Here is a 23577-nt window from a genome sequence, read left to right as displayed (position 1 = left end):
CATTGATGAACTTGAGATCCAGGACAAGCCTCCAAACCTCTGAGTCTTTCTTGGGCACAACGTAATATATGGAGTATCTGCCGAAGCCCAAATCTACGGCTAGAACCCCCCTGATCGCCTGAATGTCCAGCAACCTTTGGAGAGTCACCTGAATCTGGGCTGCTTTCTCCAATCTCCCAGCAGGCGAGTCCATGAAACAGGAAGAGAGAGGATGGGGAAACTCCAACTTTTAGACATCCCTGATGACTTCCAGAACCCATTGGTCAATCGTGATAGCCTCCCAAGCTTGCTCAGGGAGGCTGGGGGACTGGCGTCATTGTGACTTCTTGGGCTGAACCCCTGGGCAGGAAGTGGAGTCCTGGGATTTTCTATTCCCAGAGAATCTCTGCCATTGGCTTGAAAAGGTCCTCTGGGAGGAGAGAGAGGGGAACAGACGCTGAAGGGAAGTGGGGAGGAGAGAGAGGGGAGCACATACTGGATGGAAGGAAGGGATAAAGAAAAAAGGGTACATGCTGGATTGGGAAATAGGACCGAATTAGTGAGATACTGGAAGGGGTGAGGGAAAGAGGTGGCAAGCTGTAGGTAGACACAATGAAAGGGAAATTGAGGACTGAAAAGAAAGTAGACAAGAGGTAGAAAACAAATTGAGAAGGAAGAGCAGAAAAATAAAGGAAGGGAAAGGAAAGGGACAGGAGAGGAGAGAGATACCAGAGCATTGGGGGATGGGGAGGAGACAGATACCAAATCTGAAGGGAGGAAAGGAGAGAGATGCTAAAAACCACCTAGGGAGTAAGAGATGGAAGGGAAGAAGACAGAGATGCCAGACCATGGGGGAAGCAGAGGGAAGCAGATGGGTGTCAGATCAATGGGGGTGGGGAGGAAGAGATGGAAGGGAGAAGCAGACAGTTTCTGGTAGAGGAACAGAAATAGAGCATATGCCTTATGGAAGAGGCAGAGAGAAAGTAGACAGTAGATGGAAGGAAGAAAATAATGAAAAGATGAGGCAAGCAGAAACCAGACAACAAAGGTAGAAAAAAAATTATATTTCTTTTCTTTTTTCGCTTTAAGATAAAGTAGTATTGTAGCTGTGTTGATAAATGTTTATAAACAAAGCCCTGCCAAATGAAACTCTCTTCCTCAGTTCGGCAGCCAGAACTGATTTATAAAATGACAATTGTACAGAATATTGTTTATTTTTATACTTTAATAAAATAAGTTTATTATAAAACTATTTGAGGATTGTGTGGATGTGATCAGATGGTTTGCAGGGATGGGGCGGAGATGAGGACTGAGTTCATGGGGACGGGGCAGGGACAGGGACAATTTTTTTCCCAGTGTCATTCTCTAATCCAAAATCACTGAAGATCTCGGACATTTGATCAAATGTGTTGCTTAGATCAAATCTGAAAAATGGCACTAAAAGCTACTAATAGCGATGTCTCAAATTAGCAAAGTCTGTGATTTTATATATTTTAGCATTTAGCTCATCATAGCATTACAAATAATATATATATAAAAGTTAGACATACAAAAAACGAAATAAATTTAACCTACCCACAGACCCATCCTCTCTAAACCCCCACCAACCACTAATACTAATCGTATTCATAGACTCCTTTCCCCTCAGCAAACAAGTCTTAAATGTTTTTGGAAAGTGAGCAGTGTCAGCAATTACTGCAGAGTCCAGGAAACCTTGATCCACAATCTAGGATCATCAATGTAGAAGGTACAGACACATGCTACAGCTGAACCAGCTACTCCCAACCATAGTGAATATAGGAGTCTGGGATCATGCTATCATATAACAAAGCTTCTACAATTAAGTCTTTCATTATAAAATCTTACCTCTTACATTTGTCTTTCCTGTCCTTCAAATCATCTGCCTCACTGTGTGTGAACAGGTCTGTAATGCGTGTTAGTAAATTTGCATTAATACAGTTCATGTTGCAAGGAGCAGCCACTATAGTATTCATGTTTTTATGACAGTACTGAATGCATGCTTCAACCTAGAACAAAAAAGAAAGGTGGATAAAATTAGATCTTACCTGCTAATTTTCTTTCCTCAAGTATCTTCAAAATAGTCTAGATGCATGTTTATGCCCTCCTGTCTGCAGTTGGAGACAAAGAACCATTGGTTTAATGACATTACCCTATATAACTCCTATGCAGCCCACCACCAGTTAGTATGTCTGTAAAGTAACATTCCCGTATTTAAAGAGCAAAGGAAGCAACTATCAACCAAGTCAGAATTGGCCCAGAGACAACAAAAGAACCAAACCAAACAGGCCCTGCCAAAGGGCCGAGCCAACAACCAAGTTCTCTACTGATGTATTCTGCTACATTATATTCAGCTATAACCCCCTTCTTTAGTAAAGTAGGCTAGATAGTTGTATTTATTTATTTATACCCCACCTTTCCCAAGACGGATCACAATAGAGTACGTTAACAAACAGAATAATAAACATTACAATAAATTGAACATCAATAAAACATAATAATGATAATGTAAAGCCTCCTAAAATTACAAAGAGGCTATCAGTGCCTTGCATCAAAAAACTATAAATCAAGTCCCATATTTCATCGTTTTCTTAAAACTACTCAAACTTCTTTGCTGTGGTAAATATCTCGGAAGCTTTTTCCACTCCCAAGGACCCACACATGAAAACATGCTAGCTCTAGATACAGCTAGCCACAGCTGTTTCACTGTTCTAATATGTAGGTCATCGTGAGTCACCGAGCGCAAAATGCGCTGTGGTTCATATGGCAGAATACTATCTATCAAATGCTTCAGTGCACCATGACCAATAATTTATAAAAGGATTTGATGTTCTAATTTTAACCAATACAAAGATATAAAGCATTCTGTCACATGATCACTCTTAATCGAAACAGAGTTCAAACAATCGCGTTCTGGGCTACCTGCAGCACACTCGGTATTCATCCCATCATAACATTACAAACAACATGCATAAAAGTTAGACATACAAAAAACTAAATAAATTTAACCTACCCACAGACCACTAAAATTCATGAGACTCCCCTTCCCTCAGCAAACAAATGTCTTAAATGTTTTTGGAAAGTGAGCAGTATCAGCAACTACTTCAGAGTCCAGGAAACCTTGACCCACAATCTAGGATCATCAATGTAGAAGGTACAGGCACCTGCTAAAACCTAGTCACTGCCCAGAATGGTGGAATGAAGGGGGACACAAAAAATTTATTTGCTGAGGACCAAGGCTGGAATCAAGACTAACTTGAGAGGATGGGCAAGCTGAGCATCAGACCTCTAATTCCCTGAAATAAAATAGTCCACAACAGTTTTATCTTGAACCAAACACAACTTTACTATTGCTTTCAACTGAAGAAGCAACTCCAAAAAAAAGTTCAATACATATGGCCAACTATTTACACCAGTTCTCTTTTTTCTCTATAACACAAACATAATTTAAAGCATATAAGTTTCTTTAGTTAAAGATATTACAGTTCTGTATTGTAGTACCTTGATGGAAAAACACAGCTAGTAATGCTGCTAACTCCCAACAGTCAGATGCAAATGATCTATTACCTGCATGCAGATTAGCTGGAACAGAAAAGAAATTCCCCCTCTGTTTTAGATGTGACCAGTTCCTTGGCTGGAAAAGGGCCTTTCTTGAAGCAGAAGACCTGGTGAATCAATCTGCTTCCTCCATAATCAAGCAAGCCATCCTCTGGACCAGCCCAGCAGACTCACATCTTCTGACCAATCTTAATTCTCTTATGCTCTTTTTTTTTTTTTTTTTTGAAGACTGACCTACTGTATCCAAGCTCTGAGACTGTGCAGTCTGAAGTTCCAGAGTACTACGGACTGCACACAGTTACCTTGTCTACTATCTGCTAGAAACTGAGAAATACTAACTGGTGGTGGGCTACACAGGTCCCTATATACTGTCCTGCAATGGCAGATGAAGTTTACTTAACCTCAAAAATAAGTTGTGCCTATCTGTAATTTAGGAAGTACAGTACTCCCCTGAAATTCACGGGGGCTCCGTTCCATAACACCTGCAAATTTCAAAAAACTGCGAATGCGGTTTTGAGTCTGTAAAAAGGCAGGTGCAGTAAATCATACCCAGTATGCCCCTGGGGTGGGGGTGGGGAGAGGAGGAGGAATCGGCTGTGCAGAAGGCTAATTGGCTGAACAGGGGGGAGAGGAGGAGGAATCAGCTATGCAGAAAGCTGATTCGCGGACTCATTCCCTGTATTTTCTGACCGGAAGAGGCAGTCAGAAAATACCGCGAATGACTGAGTCTGCGATTCGCGAACCGTGAATTCATGGGGGAACACTGTATATCCCATTAAGGAATATCCTAATGGTTAGTGCAGTGGACTGAGAACCAAACTCAATTTCCACTGCAGCTCTTTGCAACTCTAGGCAAATCTAGGCTGCCAGTCATACATAAGAATTGCCACTGCTGGGTCAGACCAGTGATCTATCATGTCCAGCAGTCTGCTCACGCGGCGGCCCTTAGGTCAAACACCAGTGCTCTAAATGAGTCCAGCCTCACCTGCGTATGTTCCAGTTTAGCAGGAACTTGTCCAACTTTATCTTGAATCCCTGGAGGGTGTTTTCCCCTATTACAGACTTCAGAAGAGCGTACCAGTTGTCTACCACTCTCTGGGTGAAGAAGAACTTCCTTACGTCTGTACGGAATCTATCCCCTTTCAGCTTTAGGGAGTGCTCTGTCGTTCTCCCTACCTTGGAGAGGGTGAACAATCTGTCTTTATCTACTACTTCAGTATCTTGAATGTTTCAATCATGTCCCATCTCAGTCTCCTCTTTTCAAGGGAGAAGAGGTCAAGTTTCTCCAATCTCTCACTGAACGGCAAATCCTCCAGCCCTTTAACCATTTTAGTCGCTGTTCTCTGGACCCTTTTGAGAAGTACCGTGTCCTTCTTCATGTACGGCAACCAGTGCTGGACGCAGTACTCTAGGTGAGGGCGCCCCATGGCCCGGTACAGCGGCATGATAACCTTCTCCGATCTGTTCATGATCCCCTTCTTTATCATTCCTAGTATTCTGTTCACCCTTTTCGCCGCCACTGCACATTGCGTGGACGGCTTCATCGACTTGTCAATTAGAACTCCCAAGTCTCTTTCCTGGGAGGTCTCCAAGTTCCGTCCTGGACATCCTGTATTCGTGCATGAGATTTTTGTTACCGACATGCATCACTTTACTTATCCATGTTGAACCTCATTTGCCACGTCGATGCCCATTTCTCGAGCTTGATTATGTTACGTTGCAGATCTTCGCAATCCCCCAGTGTCTTCACTACTCTGAATAACTTTGTATCGTCCGGAAATTTAATCACTTCACTCGTCGTACCAATGTCCAGATCGTTTATAAAGATGTTGAAGAGCACGGGTCCAAGCACTGAGCCCTGCGGCACCCCACTGGTGACGCTCTTCCAGTCTGAGTATTGTCCATTTACCCCCACTCTCTGTTTCCTATGCTCCAGCCAGTTTTTAATCCACGTGAGTATTTCACCCTCGATTCCATGGCTTGCAATTTTCCAAATTAGTCGTTCATGTGGAACCTTATCAAACGCCTTCTGAAAATCCAGATATACAATGTTGACCGGGTCGCCCTTGTCTATCTGCCTGTTTACTCCCTCAAAGAAGTGCAGCAAGTTTGTCAAACACAATTTGCCTTTGCTAAAACCTTGCTGACTGGTCCTCATCATCCCTTGTCCGTCAAGGTGATCAATGATGTGGTTCTTTATCAGCGCCTCTACCATCTTTCCTGGTACCGAGGTCAGACTCATCGGTCTGTAGTTTCCCGAATCGCCCCTTAAACCTTTCTTGAAGATCAGCGTAACATTTGCCACCTTCCAGTCTTCCAGAATCTTTCCCGATTTGATCGACTGATTGGCTATTAGTTGAAGCAGCCCAGCTATAGTCCCTTTCAGTTCCTTGATGACCCTCAGATGGATGTCATCTGGTTCCGGGGATTTATCGCTCTTAAGCCTATCAATCTTCCCACATTCCTCTTCTAAACAGACCGTCAACCCTGCCAGTTTCTTGTCTTCATTTCCAGCATATAGCCTGATGAGTTCTGGTATGCTGTGTATATCCTCTTCGGTAAATACAGACGCAAAAAATGTGTTCAGTTTGTCGGCAATTGCTTTGTCCTCCTTTAGCACTCCCTTTATTCAATGGTCATCCAACGGTCCCACTGCTTCCTTCGCGGGTCGTTTCCCCTTAATATATCGAAAGAACGGCTTGAAGTTTTTCGCCTACTTGGCTATTTTTTCCTTGTAATCTCTTTTGGCCCCTTATGGAACCTGCGTTGATGTTGTTTGTGTTTATTCCAGTTTTCGTCCATCTTTGACCTTTTCCATTCTTTAAATGAAGTTTTCTTGTCTCTGATCGCTTCTTTCACCTCCTACAGTGAGCCACGCCGGTTCTTTGTTCTTTTTCCTCTTGGATCCCTTATTGATACGCGGTATATATAGATTTTGCGCCTCGGTGACTGTGTCCTTAAAAAGGGACCAAGCTTGACCTAGCGTTTTTACAGTGCTTATCCTCTTCTTAATCTTCTTCCCCACCCCATGAGTCTCATTCCTTCTTAATTCCCTTTTCAGAAGTTCAGTACCGTGGCTGTAGTTCTGGACCGATGTTTCGCCCCTGTGTCTAGGTCAAAGCAGATCATATTGTGATCGCTGCTTCCCAGCGTCCCTTCTACATCTACATCTTGTGCCAATCCCCGCAGTCCATTTAGAATTAAGTCCAGAATTGCATTTCCTCTTGTATTTTCCTTGTCAAGTTGTTCCAGGAAGCAATCGCCTACAGCATCCAGGAACTTAAGTCTCCCTAGCGCAGCCAGATGTGCCTAGGTTCCAGTGTATCCCCGGATAGTTGAAATCACCCATGATCGCCAGTGTCTGACTGAACCTCGAACCCCCACAGACCTGGAAAGGGGGGAGGCAAAATGTGGCCGGCATCCTGTGGAGCCTGATAGCCTGTGCTCAAGCCCCTGTGACGCAGTAGGTGAGCATACCTAACAAGGGGAACAGAGCACCAGAAAAGTTTTTGCAGGGTGACCAAAAGGTACCACAAAGGGATTGGCCTGTCAGCTGCAGACATCAGTCTGCTTCTTCTGCATACAGGCAGAGCTGAACCCTTGATGAGGGGAGCTCTGAGCACCAAAGCTGTCAAAATTTCATGACAAAAAAAAAAAGAAAAAGACCGAAAAAAATATACAGAGCAGATCAGAAAGACTCCTTCTGGCTTGCATTCACAAAGAAAAACTGAAGGGGGCAGAAGTGCTCTCTATTTAAAACATTTAAATCCTGCATATCCAGAAATCTATGCGGGATTCAAAAGCTGGAGTAGATTCCTTCTGTATGGCTCGAATAAAGAAGGACACCAGCATGGCGAGCATAGAGATATTACCCGTCCATCCAGAATGACATACCTATTACACCAAAAGTACAAATATAAAAGCGTGTATACAATTAAGACTAATGACAAATACTTTGCTCCGATTTAAAAAAAAATTAGCAAATTACAATTTATTGTCTAATTACCAAAACTGAAAGCTGTTTACACAACACAATAGAATTTGGTAATAAGAGATGAAAAAATATAAGTTCAAACTATACTACTCACTAATGAGTCCATCTTCAAGAACTCCGAGGAGATCAGAATTGAAACAACATTCCCTGGCTCTAAAACATAGAAAAGATTGTCATCAAATAGATAAGATAATTAACCAAGACACATTAACAGCACTTTAACATGCTAAGCATGCTAAGACATGGGCACAAATATCCTGCAGTGTTCTAGTACAGCACTCTACTTACTGTGGAGCATAAAATAAGGTAGTTGGCTTTGCTGAACTTAAAAAAAAAATCTCCAACACATAAACATGCCATAGTTTTCAGAATGTATCCTCATCAGCTTTTACAATAGATTTGTTAAGTTCAATTTTTTGTAAAGCTCTAATGTGGATCCACTATAGGGAAAACAATTTAAATTACAGGTTCAGGGCACAAAAGTCTACAATTTGTTGGCTTGCACAGTTCTTCTGATCTTGGACTGATTTTCTTGCACCACTTTGAAGGAAAGAAATGTCAACGAAAATATTGTGTAAGCAAAAATTTGGCCAAGACCTTTTGAAACTGTTTCTAGATTCTTAAATTTAATACTTTTCGGATAAAGGTTTCAAGAAGCTTGAACATTAGGTTCTTACCTCGATAATCTTCTTTCCTGTAAGAAGGGACAGGAGTCCTGACTAATGGGTTCTCTCTATTTACCTGCAAGGATTGCAGAAGGCATCTACATTTTTCAACTCTGCTTTCTTGTGTCACTGGGGAGTGCACCATCTCCTCAGTTCGTACCACAGCAATTGACCACTTCTGAAAGAGAAGAAACAACAAGGAGGGCACAGGAAATGCCCCAACCAAGTCAAATCTTTGCTGCTCTGTAAGAAAGACAATTAATTACACAGCATGAAACTCAATATCAAAGGGAACCCAAATATGCTTGCAATCAGCATTAACATTTATACAGCTGTTATAAGCTTACCCATAGAGTTTACCATAACAAAAAATTAGGTTTTTACCTTTGCTAATCTTATTTCTTGTAAATCCATACTCTATTGCTAGACAAGTGGGCAGTCTAACCCATCTCGTGAGATCTCTTGTAGGAAGCTTCATTTACACTTTTCTGATCCTTCCCTCTTACCTCATGACTGCCCCCTGACTTTCAGCTGGTACTAAAGCAGACAGTCATATCTGTACAGGACACAGAAAGGAGGAAGGGATACGGGGATGCTCCCCGAGAAACAAGTCTAATTTGCTCATATCATAAAACTGCATAACAATCATGAACTATTAAAACAAGCTGCAGAAAACTTATAAACCACAAAATCAGAACAAGGAGACACAGTCTGCATTAACAGAGTGGGGCAAATTAGCTAAAATCTCCCAAGGCAAAGTGCCCAATATGATCAGATGTTAACCTTAGAAAGGCTGGTCAAAGAATCAAAAGTCCAACTTACCAGAACTTATTGAGACAGACCATCAGCGAATCAGCAACTTTGTAAAGGTATGCAGGGAGGACCAAGTAGCAGCTCTACAAATCTCTTCTGGGGAAACCGCCTACAAGGAAGCAATACCTCATGTAGAGTGAGTCTTTACCAAAAGAGGAGGCTATTTTCCAGCTCCGAGATAGGCAGATGAAGCCAGAAAAGCTAGACAGATGGCTCTCAGCTTCAATCCGTTGATGGATCATTTTCTGAGAGTAAATGGTGGCCCTGCACTGTGTGACCCTCACAAAAGCCTCCGCAGCCGTACAGGCTGGAATCCGTAGTATCACCCATGAAGGAATGCAGAGGGGCAAGCCCTTGGCCAGCATCTCTGCCCGGAGCCACCAGCAAAGACTATGACACATTTCCACCATCCAGGATAAAGGCATCTGGAGCACATCCATTTGTGGAGACCAGTGGGACAGGAGAGGACTTAGGTGAGCTTTCACCCAAGGCACCATGTCTATGGTCACTACCATAGATCCCAGCACCTGAAGGTACTGCCACGTCATAGGAGCTGGCATACCTAGGATCTCTGAAATCTGGCATCTGAGCACAACTTGTGTGCCTCTAGAAGAAAAACATGGTCCTCTGCTGTGTCAAAAGGAATCCCCAGATACTCTAGGGATTGGACCAGGTCTAGATGATTCGTCCAGAAATTGATGATCTATCCCAGATCTTGTATCACTGCCTTCAGCTTCAGAGGGGGCTCTGATCAGCCAATTGTCCAAGAATGGATGAACCAGAATATCTGCCTTGCGCAGGTGTGTTGCAGCAACCACCAATACCTTTGTAAAGGTCCAAGACACTGAAAGGGAGCACTGAAAACTAGAAATGCCTCTCCAGAACATGAAACCTGAGAAACTCTGTTTCAGAAAAATGGGAATATGTAAGTACGCCTCTATCAAATCCAACAAGGCTAGGAATTCCCTCGGTACCACTGCAGCCATGACCAAATGCACAGTTTCCATTCGGAATCTTGGCACCTTCAGCACCACATTGACAGACTTCAGATCCAGGATTGGTCTCCAAATGTCTGAGTCTTTCTTGGGTACAATAAAATATATTTAGTATCTACCTGAGCCTGATTCTGATTCCAGCACTGGTTCCAGGGCTTGTATCTCAAGAAGTCGGTTTACCATGGCTCTGACTCTGGCAGCTTTCTCTGGTCTTCCTGCCGGAGAGTCTATAAAAACTCTCTCTCAAATGATATCCAGCCCTCAAATCTTGGATGTCAAACAACAAGCTTCAACTTAACGCCTCCAAAACCGAACTCCTATGGATCAGAAACAAAAACACCAAATACATACGACCTACACTAACATGGGATTCCACTCTACTAACGGCAGCAGATCAAGTTCGCAGCCTGGGAGTAACCCTAGACGGACACCTATCCCTATCTAACCACATATCCCAAGTAGTCTCCACCTCCTTCTACTACCTTCGCCAACTGAAAAGGATCAAACCCTACATCTCCACACCAGACCTCGCCCAACTCCTATACGCATATGTCCTCTCCAGAATGGATTATTGTAACTCCCTATTTAATGGACTAACCAAGAATAATATCAAACGCCTCCAACGGGTCCAAAATGCAGCCATCCGCCTCCTACACAACCTCAACTACCACGATTCCATCTCCTCGGCACTCCATGCCGAACACTGGCTCCCAATTAGCCAACGCTGTACTTTCAAAGCCCTGGCAATTGCTCACAAGAGAATCTACTCCACCACCCCCTCCTACATAAAATCCAAGCTTCCCATCTACAACCCCACTCGCACTCTCCGCTCAAAGTCTGAGATACGCCTATGCACCCCCCCCGGAAGATCACTGCTCACAGAAACTGCCCACAAACGATCCTACAGCCACTTCATTCCACGCCTCTGGAACCAACTCCCCCCCCCAACTTAGACAACAGAACTCATTATTAACATTCCGTAAATCGGTAAAGACCCTCCTCTTCAACTAAAGATCTCCTCTGCCTTCTCCCCCCCTTCCCGAAACTCCAGTATGATCCTCTCTTACTCTATCCACTAACAAATTGTACCTAAATGCTTATAACTCTCCTTAAACTAAGCTACTGTTTCCCCCTTCTCTCTTTCTGCTTACTCTCCCGGTATTTAATTCTCTCCAAAAACTATAAATCCAATCCCTAAACCAGTTGTACTACTTATTTGTATAGTATGTTCATTTGTACTACTTATATGTGTATGTTCATTTGTAAACCGTTCTGAGCTATTGGGAGGACGGGATAAAAATCTAACTAAATAAATAAATAAAATAAATAAATAATTAAATGTCTGAACAACTGCTCACCCAGGCATCCATGTATTTCAAGAAGCCTTCCTCCTATTCGGGGAAACTCAGACTGTAGCCTGGAATCATTGGGATTTCTTTGCACTAGCTGCTGAGTGGGGAGCTGATGCCTGAGGACGTCTGGAACCCCCAAATCTCTGTCTAGAGCATTGAGCAAAGAAACCCATTGTTGCATGACAAGAACATCTGTAACCAAGAAAGGAACCACAACTCGACCCTCCTGGGGCATATGGTATATTGTCTGGCAACAATTTTGTATGATGAACTGCCTCACCGGCCATGACATCATACAACTCCTCATCAAATAACATTTGTCCTTTAAAAGGGAGCCTGCTCAGAGTAGCTTTTGAAGCAGATTCTCCCACCCATTGTCTGATCCAGAGCATTCTTTCAGTGGAGATAGAATAAGCAGACACTTTGTTCACGACCCTAAACGGGGGTATGCACTCTCCTCCATAGATGGAGCCCGGCACAGTATCTTATGGTAGGCATGTACTACAAAGAAAGCCATCGCAGCTTCAAACTGTCTTTTAGGACCAAGTCCACCTTGCGATCCTGAGGATCCTTCAGTATCACTCCTCTCTCACTAGGGAGTGAAGTCTGCTTAGTGACTTGCACCACTAGCAAATACACCTTAGGCAGAGTAAAAAGCTGCTAGAATTCAGGAGCCAATAAGTACAATTTTGTCATAGCCTTGGAAATCTTCAGAGGGCCCTCTGGCACTTCCCAGTGCTCCATCAGAATCACAGATATCTCAGGGTACAATGGGAAAAACATGGAATGGGACTTAGAGTAGCACATAAGAGAAATGTGAGCTTTGGAAGACTGTGGGAGATTCAAATTTAATTCCTGCTAAGATACTGTAATGACTTCTACTAGGTCCGCTGGCTTGAAAGGCCTACACACCATCGGGTCCTCTCCCTCATCCTGAGCTGCCACAGACTCTTGGCTACTATAGCCTACATGAGATCTGGAATCCTCTAAACCTGAGGATTCAATCTAAAGGAGCAGAGGTATGGACCCTATTCCCAGTCCAGTTTCCAACTGTACTTCTGGTTGCAGCGGTAAAGCTTTCTGCTGAGGAGTTGTGCACTGTGAAGGTACTACCCCCTGCACAACCACCGGCAAAGCTTTAGACCAGGAATGTCAAACTCAAATCATATAAGGGGCCGAAATCTAACACACAGGCTAAGTCGCGGGCCGTATTTTTAATTAAGATACTTACCCCCTCCTTTGCTAATGCACAGCAAGGGCCCCAGTGCCGGCGGCTGCTCCGACACTCACAAGACTTGTGAACGGCGGATCAATCACCGCCACCGCCAAAACCCACACTGCATGCCAGCAAAGGAGGAGGTTAGTTTTAGTAGAAGTATAGGGATATAACCTCTCCAACCCCACGCTGGCTATAAAATAAATAAATACAAAGACTTCTCTCTTTTAGGTCCTAGTTCACGCTTGCTGTCTAACAATAGCTCTGGCAGGATACACATTTCAAATCTGACATATTGTAATCACAAAATAAAAAATAAAATTATTTTTTTCTACCTTTTGTTGTTTGGTCATTTTGCTTTTGGTCCCAGTTTCTCTTTCTGATTTTGTCTATCTTCTAATTCTCTTTCCAGTGTCTGCTGTCCATTTTTTTTCTCCTCTTCTCTCTTGCTCCAGTCCTTGTCTCCAATATATTGATTTTTCCCTTTCAACTTTTCTGCCTCTGTCCATTCAAATCTCACCCTCTTTCTCATCCTTCTCCTTTTAAAATATTCAGCTACCTATCAATTTTCTATCTCCAAATCCAACTTCTCTCCCTTTCTCTTCCCAACTTCCCCCATCCCATTTCACCCCGTTTGCCTGCCTCCCCCCCTCCTCCCAGGTCCACCATTTCTCCCTTTTTCTTCCCAACGGTTCTCCCTTCAAATATCTTTTTCCCTCTTTCTCCACCCTACCCCAGGTCCAACCTCTCTCCCTTCATCTCGCTCTCTTCACAACCCAGCATGCCTTTCCCTCCAGCGCCGGTCCCTCTCTCCTCACAGCCCAACTTGCCTTTCCCTCCAGCGCCGGTCCCTCTCTCCTCACAGCCCAGCTTGCCTATCCCTCCAGCGCAAGTCCCTCTTCTCCTCACAGCCTGGCGTGTCTTTCCCTCCGGCGACAGTCCGATGTCACCACGAAGCCGAGGAGTCTGCCAGTTTCAGCGATTCAGCAGTGTTGTACATGGCTCCCTTTCCTGCTTTTCGCCTGCCACATCTGTCTCCAATGACACGCAACTTTCTGTTTCCGCCCGGGTGAACCGCGGCGGATGGAAGGCAGGAGGGGGAGCCACAGACAACACTGCCGTATCGCTGCAGAAGCCGGCAGATTTTTCGGCATGACGGTGACGTCAGACCACCATGGGAGGTAGGACATGCTGGGCTGTGAGAAGGGGCAGTTTGAGAGTATTGCCGCGGGCCACATAAAAAATGGCCAGGCAGGCCGGATTAGGCCCGCAGGCCTTGTATTTGACACATGTGCTCTAGACAGTGCAAAGGACCCTTTATATTTCAAACATCAAATCACGAAACCAGAGTCAAAACCTGTACTAGAGCTCCAGAGGACCTTCTTTTTTCCTCATGGGCTCAGAGGCAACTACATAAGAACATAAGAATTGCCGCTGCTGGGTCAGACCAGTGGTCCATCGTGCCCAGCAGTCCGCTCCCATGGTGGCCCCCAGGTCAAAGACCAGTGCCCTAACTAAGACCAGCCCTACCTGCGTACGTTCTAGTTCTGCAGGAACTTGTCTAACTTTGTCTTGAATCCCTGGAGGGTGTTTTCCCCTACGACAGCCTCCAGAAGAGCGTTCCAGTTTTCCACCACTCTCTGGGTGAAAAAGAACTTCCTTACATTTGTACGGAATCTATCCCCTTTTAACTTTAGAGTGCCCTCTCGTTCTCCCTACCTTGGAGAGGGTGAACAACCTGTTTTTATCTACTAAGTCTATTCCCTTCATTATCTTGAAGGTTTCAATCATGTCCCCTCTCAGTCTCCTCTTTTCAAGGAAGAAGAGGCCCAGTTTTTCTACTCTCTCCTCCAGCCCCTTAACCATTTTAGTCGCTCTTCTCTGAACCCTTTCGAGTAGCATCATGTCCTTCTTCATGTACGGCGACCAGTGCTGGACGCAGTATTCCAGGTGAGGGCGTACCATGGCCCAGTACAGCGGCATGATAACCTTCTCTGATGTTTTCATGATCTCCTTCTTAATCATTCTGTTTGCCCTTTTCACCGCCACCGCACATTGCCTGGACGGCTTCATTGACTTGTCGACCAGTACTCCCAAGTCTCTTTCCTGGGGTGTCTCTCCAAGTACTGCACCAGACATCCTGTATTCATGTACAAGATTTATGTTACCAACATGCATCACCTTACACTTGTCCACGTTAAACTTCATTTGCCATGTCGCAGCCCATTTCTCGAGCATGTTTATGTCCTGTTGCAGGTCTTCGCAATCCTCCTGCGTCTTTACTACTCTGAATAACTTCGTATCATCTGCAAATTTAATCACCTCGCTCGTCGTTCCAATTTCCAGGTCATTTATAAATATGTTGAAGAGCACCGGCCCAAGCACCGAACCCTGCGGCACTCCACTGGTGACGCTTTTCCAGTCCAAGTATTGTCCATTTACCCCTACTCTTTGCTTTCTATCTGCCAACCAGTTTTTGATCCATGTGTGTATTTCACCCTCAATCCCACTTGCATACTTGTGTTTTGCTGACACCGCAGACTCGCAATTCAAGGGTTCCAGAAGGGATTTTTGACCCAACTAAAGAGCATCCTGCTACTTCAAGCACCTGAAGTGACTAGAGGAGGCTAAGCCCAGCACTTCTGCCTCCCACATGCCCCGTGGCGCATGGACACTTCTCAGCCGACCATCCAGTACAAAGTTGGCATGATACAGGGGAAGAAAAGCCTGGGGAGTCCATAAAACTTGATTACTAGCAAAATTGAGGTGTTTTGGGGAAGAGAGGCTTTTAAAATAAAATCAGGAAATCCAAGATGACCACCGTGGCAGTGTTTTGGCACCAAAAAACAGCCCAGGGGAACAAGAGACAAAATCAGAAAATTCAGAAAACAGAATTTTGGGACTTGGGAGACCTTATAGGGAGCCCTAGATACTTTTAAAACTGAACTCTGAAGACCCTTCCCCTGATGTCTCTCATAGACATTAATGCACTGTACTCACAGAACAGGAAGATGCAACCTGCATTAGCTCTCACTGCAACAAGGAGAAGATTTATGTCTCTCACAAGCCTGAAGTTCCTCCAGGACTTTAATTCTTCAGGCTACCTTTTATACAGACCTCACAGGTCGGGAACCCTTGACCCCACTAGCTCCTAACGCGTTTTCAGGGGAAGGGATGCAGCCAGCACCCGTTACAGTCGTCTGGACCAACACAAGGCCACTCAGCCTGCACTGAAGCAGCTGAAAATTTCAGGGCGAGCTGTGCTTCCAGGGAAACCCTCCCCAAGTTATCCTAAAGTTATCCTAAAGGGTTGCCTCCTGCCTCCCCCCCCCCTGCCCGCAGTCCTCTGAACCAGAGACTATCTTCTCCTAGGCAGAGCTGTCCCAAGATCTCTGGGAACCTCTGCAGCACTAGAAAGCTTCAAATCAAATAACCTTAAATAATAAATCAGATGCAGAGCAGAAAAAAGGACACCTTCTCAACTCGCTTACAGGAGGAAAAACTGAGGAAATGGGGCACTGTTCAGTGACACATGGAGGCAGAGTTGAAAAATGTAGATGAAGCCTTCTACAATCCTCGCTGGATGAGCTGGGGAGAGCTTGATAGAAGTTCCAGTGACAGGATGGTTAGGATAGGCTGCACTGCAATTGCAGAAAAAGCACAGTTACTTACCGTAACAGAGACAGCAGGCAGATATTCTTGACTGATGGGTGACGGCACCGACGGAGCCCCGGTACGGACAATTTTAGAGTGATTGCACTCTAAGAACTTTGAAAGTTCTAGTAGGCCGCACCGCGCACGCGCGAGTGCCTTCCCGCCCGACAGAGGCGCGCGGTCCCCAGTTAGGATAAGCCAGCTAAGAAGCCAACCCGGGGAGGTGGGTGGGACGCAAGAATATCTGCCTGCTGTCCATGGATAACACCTGTTACGGTAAGTAACTGTGCTTTATCCCAGGACAAGCAGGCAGCATATTCTTGACTGATGGGTGACCTCCAAGCTAACAAAAAGAGGGATGGAGGGAAGGTTGGCCATTAGGAAAATAAATTTTGTAAAACAGATTGGCCGAAGTGTCCATCCCGTCTGGAGAATGCGTCCAGACAATAGTGAGATGTAAAAGTATGAACTGAGGACCAAGTAGCAGCCTTGCAGATTTCCTCAATGGAAGTGGATCGGAGGAAAGCTACAGACGCTGCCATAGCTCTAACTTTGTGGCCCTTCCAGTGTCAGGCCCGACTGAGCATAACAGAAAGAAACGCAAGCAGCAAGCCAATTGGAGAGAGTGCGTTTAGAAACAGGATGACCCAACTTGTTAGGATCAAAGGACAAAATAGTTGAGGGGATGATCTGTGAGGCTTAGTACGTTCAAGATAGTAAGCCAGAGCACGTTTACAGTCCAAGGTATGCAAAGCCTGTTCACCTGGATGAGAATGAGGCTTTGGAAAAAATACAGGTAGAACTATGGACTAGTTAAGATGAAAGTCAGACACAACCTTAGGAAGAAATTTGGGGTGTGTACGGAGAACCACCTTATCATGGTGAAAAACAGTGAAAGGTGGATCGGCCACTAGTGCATGCAGTTCACTGACCCTCCTGGCAGAAGTGAGAGCTATAAGGAAGACCACTTTCCAGGTAAGAAATTTGAAATGCGCTGTGGCCAAAGGTTCAAAAGGAGGCTTCATTAAAGCGGAAAGAACCACATTGAGATCCCAGACCACAGGAGGAGGCTTGAGAGGTGGTTTCACATTGAAAAGGCCCCTCATGAACCGAGAAACCAAAGGATGAGCCGAGAGGGGTTTTCCATGAATTGGCTCATGAAAGGCAGCAATGGCACTAAGGTGAACTCTGATAGAAGTAGATTTAAGACCAGAGTCAGACAAGGAAAGAAGATAGTCCAACACCAGTCCCACTGCTAGAGACATGGGATTATGGTGATGTAAGAGGCACCAGGAAGAAAACCGAGACCACTTCTGTTGATAACACTGGAGCGTGGCCGGTTTCCTGGAAGCATCAATGATAGAGCGGACAGGCTGAGAAAGGAGTGAGTGAGCCGAAGTCAGCCCGAGAGATACCAAGCTGTCAGGTGCAGAGACTGTAGGTTGGGATGCAGTAGGGTCTGCTGATGCTGAGAAAGCAGAGAAGGAAACAGTGGAAGAGGTATGGGTTCCCTGGAACTGAGTTGAAGTAGAAGGGAGAACCAATGTTGCCTGAGCCACCGTGGAACGATGAGAATCATTGTGGCTTGTTCCCTCCTGAGCTTGAACAGTGTTCGCAGCATGAGCGGTAGAGGGGGAAAAGCATATAGGAAGAGACTGGTCCAATCCAGGAGAAATGCATCGGGTGCCAGACGGTGAGGAGAGTAGAGTCTGGAGCAAAACAGGGGCAGCTGATGGTTGTGGGGAGCTGCAAAAAGGTCCACTTGAGGAGTGCCCCATTGAGCGAAAATGGACTGAAGAGTCGAGGGATCGAGAGTCCATTCGTGAGGTTGGAGAATTCTGCTGAGATTGTCCGCTAAGGAATTCTGTTCCCCTTGAATGTAGATAGCCTTCAGGAATAAATGAAGAGCTGTCGCCCAAGACCAAATCCGTTGGGCTTCCTGACACAACAGGCGAGAGCCCGTTCCTCCCTGTTTGTTGATGTAGTACATTGCAACTTGATTGTCTGTGCAATGAGTAGTACTTGAGGAAAGAGAAGATGTTGAAACGCCTTGAGGGCATAAAACATCGCTCGGAGTTCCAGGAAATTGATGTGGTGTTTCTTTTCCTGGGCAGTCCAAAATCCCTGAGTTTGGAACTCGTTCAAGTGAGCTCCCCAGGCGTAGGGGGAGGAATCTGTGGTGATGACTAGTTGATGAGGAGGTAGATGGAACAGCAGACCTCTGGATAGATTTGAAGATGTCAACCACCAAAGAAGCGACTGTCGAAGAGATGAGGCCACAGATATGTGTTGTGAACAAGGATCCGTCGCTTGGAACCATTGGTTCGCTAAGGTCCATTGAGGAGTACGCAGGTGGAGACGTGCGAAGGGGGTGACATGTACTGTCGAAGCCATGTGCCCCAATAGCACCATCATGTGATTCGCAGAAATGGTAATCTGTTGAAACACCTGCTGACAGAGATGGAGGATGGCGGTTGGATGGAAGAAACGCCCTCATCAGAACAGTGTCCAGAACGGCTCCAATAAATTGAAGTCGCTGGATCGGAATGAGGTGAGACTTGGGTAGATTGATTTCGAACCCTAATAGTCGAAGGAAGTGAATGGTCTGATTGGTGGCAAGCAGAACCGCCTGAGGGGAATGAGCTTTGATCAACCAGTCGTCCAGATAAGGGAAGACTTGAAAGTTGTGAGAGTGGAGATAGGCCGCTACCACAATCAGACATTTTGTGAATACCCTGGGAGAGGAGGCCAGGCCGAAGGGTAGCACCTTGTACTGATAATGATGTTGATTGATGAGAAAGAGCAGATATTGCCTGGACGTCAGATGGATAGGAATATGTGTGTAAGCCTCTTTGAGATCGAGGGAGCATAGCCAGTCGCCCTGAGCGAGAAGAGGGTAGAGGGTGGCAAGAGAGAGCATTTTGAACTTCTCCTTGACCAAACATTTGTTGAGATCTCTGAGATCTAAGATGGGTCTGAGGTCTCCGGTCTTTTTGGGAACTAGAAAGTACCGGGAGTAAAAACCTTGACCTCGCTGATCTTGAGGAACTTCTTAGATGGCATTGAGAAGGAGGGATTGAACCTCTTGAGCGAGAAGGAGGGACTGAGACTTGTTGGAAGCAGACTCTTTTGGCAGGCCTAACGGCGGAGGAGTCTGAAAATTGAGGGAGTAGCCATGGGCTATGATCGAGAGCACCCACTGGTCGGTGGTGATTACCTCCCATCGAGAGTGAAAAATGGTTAATCGACCTCCTATGGGCTGTGGAAGAGGACAGGAGGGAGGGAGACTGGCAATGCCCAGGAGAAGGGAGTCAAAAGGGCTGAGTCGGCTTAGTCTGAGTGACAGGCTTTATGGTAGGCGGCTGTTGCTGACGTGCTTGTTGGTGCTGTTGCCGCTGCCTCCGAGGTTGTGGAGGTTGAGGCTGAACTGGCCGAGCAGAAAACCGCCTCTGATATGATGGCTGCTGTCTAAATGGACGAGGAGGAGGAGGCTTCTTTTTATTTTTCAGCAAGGTATCCCACCTCGTCTCATGGGCAGAGAGCTTTTGAGTGGTGGTATCCATAGATTCTCCAAAGAGCTCATCACCCAGGCAGGGAGCATTGGCAAGGTGGTCCTGGTGGTTCACATCAAGGTCGGAGACTCAGAGCCATGCCAATCGTCTCATCGCTACAGACATCGCCATGGCTCGGGATGTGAGTTCAAAAGTATCATAGATGGACCGGACCATGAACTTCCTGAGTTGCAGGAGACTGGTAGTGCATTGTTGGAATGCAGGAAGCTTACGGTCAGGAAGATACTTTTGAAAAGAAGAGACTTGCTGAATCAAATGTTTCATGTAAAAAGAGAAGTGAAACGCATAATTACCTAAACGGTTGGCCAACATTGCATTTTGGTAAAGTCTTTTACCAAATTTATCCATGGCCTTGCCCTCTCTGCCAGGAGGCATATACACTAGAGCCTGCCGATTTTTTGAGGGTGGACTCCACCAGCAGAGATTCATGGGGCAGCTGGGGTTTGTCAAACCCTGGAATAGGAATCACCTTGTAAAGCGATTCCAGCTTCCTAGGGGCTCCTGGAACGGTGAGAGGAGTTTCTAAATTTTTGTAAAAAGTTTCCCTCAAGATGTCATGGAGGGGTAACTTTAAAAATTCTTTCAGAGGCTGATCAAAATCCAAAGCATCAAGAAATGCTTTGGATTTTTTAGAGTCAGACTCTAGAGGGATGGAAAGGGTGTCCAACATCTCCTTAAGAAACTTGGTGAAGGACGAGTGCTCTGGCTTACCAGCAGGATCCTGCACCGATGTAACATCCTCCTCCGAGGAATAATCTGCCTCGGTACCGAGGGGGTCATCAGAATCATCCCACAAATCAGGGTCCCGTACCGATGACAGACGGCCCTGAGAAAGTGGGGTAGAAGGTTCGGTATGCTTGGTTTTGCGTACCGATTTACCAGACCTCATGGACACCGTACCGGGTGACTGTACAGCAGTACGGGTGTCAGAGAACGGTACCAGCTCCGAAGTCGAGTAAGCAGTGCGTTTTCCGCCGAGAGAACAGGCATAGAAACAGATTTTTGCGGTGCCGACAACGTCGATGCCGACAAAACAGGCTATTCGACAATCGGCACCGAATGCTTAGTAGGTACCGACACTGGAAGGCTCGGAGTCAGCAGAGCCGGGAGCAAGTGTTGTAACTGCTCCTTAAGCTGGACCTGAAGGATGGATGCTATTCTCTCATCCAGAGACGGTCCCGATGGCACCGGTACCGCTTTTTTCTTGCTCGGTACCTGCGGTGCAGCTCGACGCTCAGGCGATGCTGATAAAGAGGCAGTGACTTCAATAGGAGCGGGGCCGGCGCGCAGTCTGCAGGACTTGGCTCACTGCTTGTTTGACTGGCGGGCTAAGGACAGTAGGGGATGGCTTCTTAGCCGGCTTACCTACAGGGTGCGACACCGAGGATGGATCTTGCGGTGTCGAAGTCACCGGTGCCGATTTGGAGGAAGATGACGGTGTCGATGCCGGGGGAAGTTCCATGGCGGCACCGAAAAGAATTCGCTGTTGAATTTGGCGATTCTTTAGAGTTCTCTTTTGGAGAGAACTGCAGCGGGTGCACGTTTCTGCCCTATGGTCCGGACCCAGACACTGAAGGCACCACTTGTGCAGGTCGGAAAGAGAAATAGGACGTGCACACCGTTGACACTTCTTAAAACCCGGTGAAGGGGGCATGAAGGGAAAAACGGCCGTAGCAAAATCGAAACCCGAGGCTTCGATGGTGCCAACAGGCCCCGCCGGCGCTGACCGGAAAAAAGTCGAAAAAAAATTGACTTTTTTTTTAAAAAAAAATAAAAGAAAGAAACGAAAGGTGAATAAATCACGACAAGAAAATAACGCGCGAGCGGGAAGGCGAGAAAAATTTGAAAAAATTTTCCAACAGCAGTTGGAACACGCGTCTTCTTAGCTCAGCGGAAACTAAGAAACTGGGGACCGCACGCCTCTGTCGGGCGGGAAGGCACTTGCGCGTGCGCGGTGCGGCCTACTAGAACTTTCAAAGTTTCTAAAATTGTCCGTACCGGGGCTCCGTCGGTGCCGTCACCCATCAGTCAAGAATATGCTGCCTGCTTGTCCTGGGATAATTTAAATATTGTCCCCAAGGTACAGCATCTGAAAGCTGTTTCAACTTTTATTAAGTATTTGATATACAGGAGAACAAAATAAAAATTCTCGAGCATCAAAACGCAGTATCCTCCATATATCTTTTAAACCACATGATTGTACCATATTATCTAATCCCATAGATTTTAATATTCTGCTAGGTCTTTTATCTATCAATGGATCCATGACAGCATTAAAGTCCCCCGCTACTATTATTTTGAGCAGCCAGTGGGAGTATTAGTCTCTGTAAAGAGTTAAAAAATTCAGCCTGATAAGAATTAGGCGCATAGATATTCCAAAGTGCCAAAGAATTATTTCCCGAGCTCATTTCCACATGTACCCATCTTCCTGTAGAGTCTGCAGCTATTAACTTGAAAACAGCTGACATTTCCTGTGAATTAAAATAGCTACTCCCGCCTTTTTCCTTACATCTGGAGCAAAAAAACAATGCTTCACCCAATCTGTTTCCAGGTTTTTTGATTCTAATTAATTCAAGTGAGTCTCGTGAATAAAGCAAATATCTGCATTTTGTTGTTTTAGATAATTTAGTCTTTTTTCTTTTAATTGGATGGTTTAAGCCATTGACATTTAATGATAAAATTTTAACCTTCATTATAATTCACAAGATCTTGAACTGAAAAAAACCCCCACATATATATTTTCCTTAAAAGTAACTGTTTTTTCCTTTACACATCCATTACCCCCTCTATATGATCCTCCCATCCCCCCACCCCCAATATATTTTTGTCCAATGATACTTAGTTTCTGGAGGTCTATATGGGGACAAATTAATCTTATATTAGAGTCATCTATTCCTTTGTCGTATGAAGTTATAATTTGCAGCACATTGTTACAGATAAAGCCTGTGTTGGATAAATATAAAAGCCGTCTTTTTTATTTTGACAGCAATAGCCATTCAAATGATCACAAGAAATTGCAAATGTCATGATAGACTTAATTACACGTTCTGGTGGGCGAGTGTGTGCAATACATATAAATATGAAAGAATGAACGCGGAATGCTCAGGTTTGAGTAATACATTTAATAAAATATGGAGCCCATTGACTACATTTGTTAACAAATAATAAGGATATTGTAATTGGGTTTTTTTCTTAGATTTCCTTACACATCCAGGGTGGGGGGGAGGGATATTTTGAAGGTTTAAATATATGAGTATATTTCTGTAATAAAAATAGGATTTAAGGTATTAATAGTGGAATGATAGGGGGGAAAATGGTTGTTTCATTATATTTGTGTATTAAGGTGCATTTTATACAAGCTTTTCATGTTATAATTTCTGTAATGCACTGACATTATTTAAAATTCAATAAAGTTTTAAAAAAAAGAAATGGAGTTGGCAAAAAAAAAAAAAAGGATTTGATATACAGTGGCACCTTGGAATCCGAACTTAATCCGTTCCAGAACACCGTTCGAGTTCCAAGACAATTTTCCTATTGAAAATAATAGAAACTGGATTAATCCGTTCCTTGGTCCCACAAACTCAGATTTTCCAATAAATTTAACAGTAAACACACTGGCAGAAACAGCAAGATCAGGTCACCCTGGCAGAAGCAGCAAGATCCGAACATACGGGAACTGCAAGCATTGCTCAGCCCAAAGCTTCCCTCCCAGGCGGAAATAGGAAGCTGCGTCAGAGGGGAAGCTTTGGGCTGAGCAATGC

The 23577-nt window shown here is 45.0% G+C and overlaps 1 protein-coding gene across 5 annotated transcripts in view; it reads right to left on the bottom strand.

The window, feature by feature from the left end:
• KIAA1841 (KIAA1841 ortholog) overlaps positions 1-23577 on the bottom strand; it is a 148567-nt gene that overhangs the window by 93129 nt on the left and 31861 nt on the right. For all 5 annotated transcript variants that reach the window (XR_004538813.1, XM_033938201.1, XM_033938204.1 and 2 more), the window contains exons 6-7: positions 7644-7702; positions 1846-2006 (exon numbers count right to left, since the gene is read on the bottom strand). Coding sequence is in view for 4 of the 5 variants with exons in the window: in XM_033938201.1 (XP_033794092.1) it covers positions 1846-2006; positions 7644-7702 (220 nt within the window). In the remaining variant the exon portion in view is untranslated. The remainder of the gene's footprint in view (positions 1-1845; positions 2007-7643; positions 7703-23577) is intronic.

Source organism: Geotrypetes seraphini, chromosome 3 (assembly GCF_902459505.1).
Source record: "Geotrypetes seraphini chromosome 3, aGeoSer1.1, whole genome shotgun sequence".
Taxonomy (NCBI): Eukaryota; Metazoa; Chordata; class Amphibia; order Gymnophiona; family Dermophiidae; genus Geotrypetes; species Geotrypetes seraphini.
This window is presented reverse-complemented; position numbering and strand designations above follow the sequence as displayed.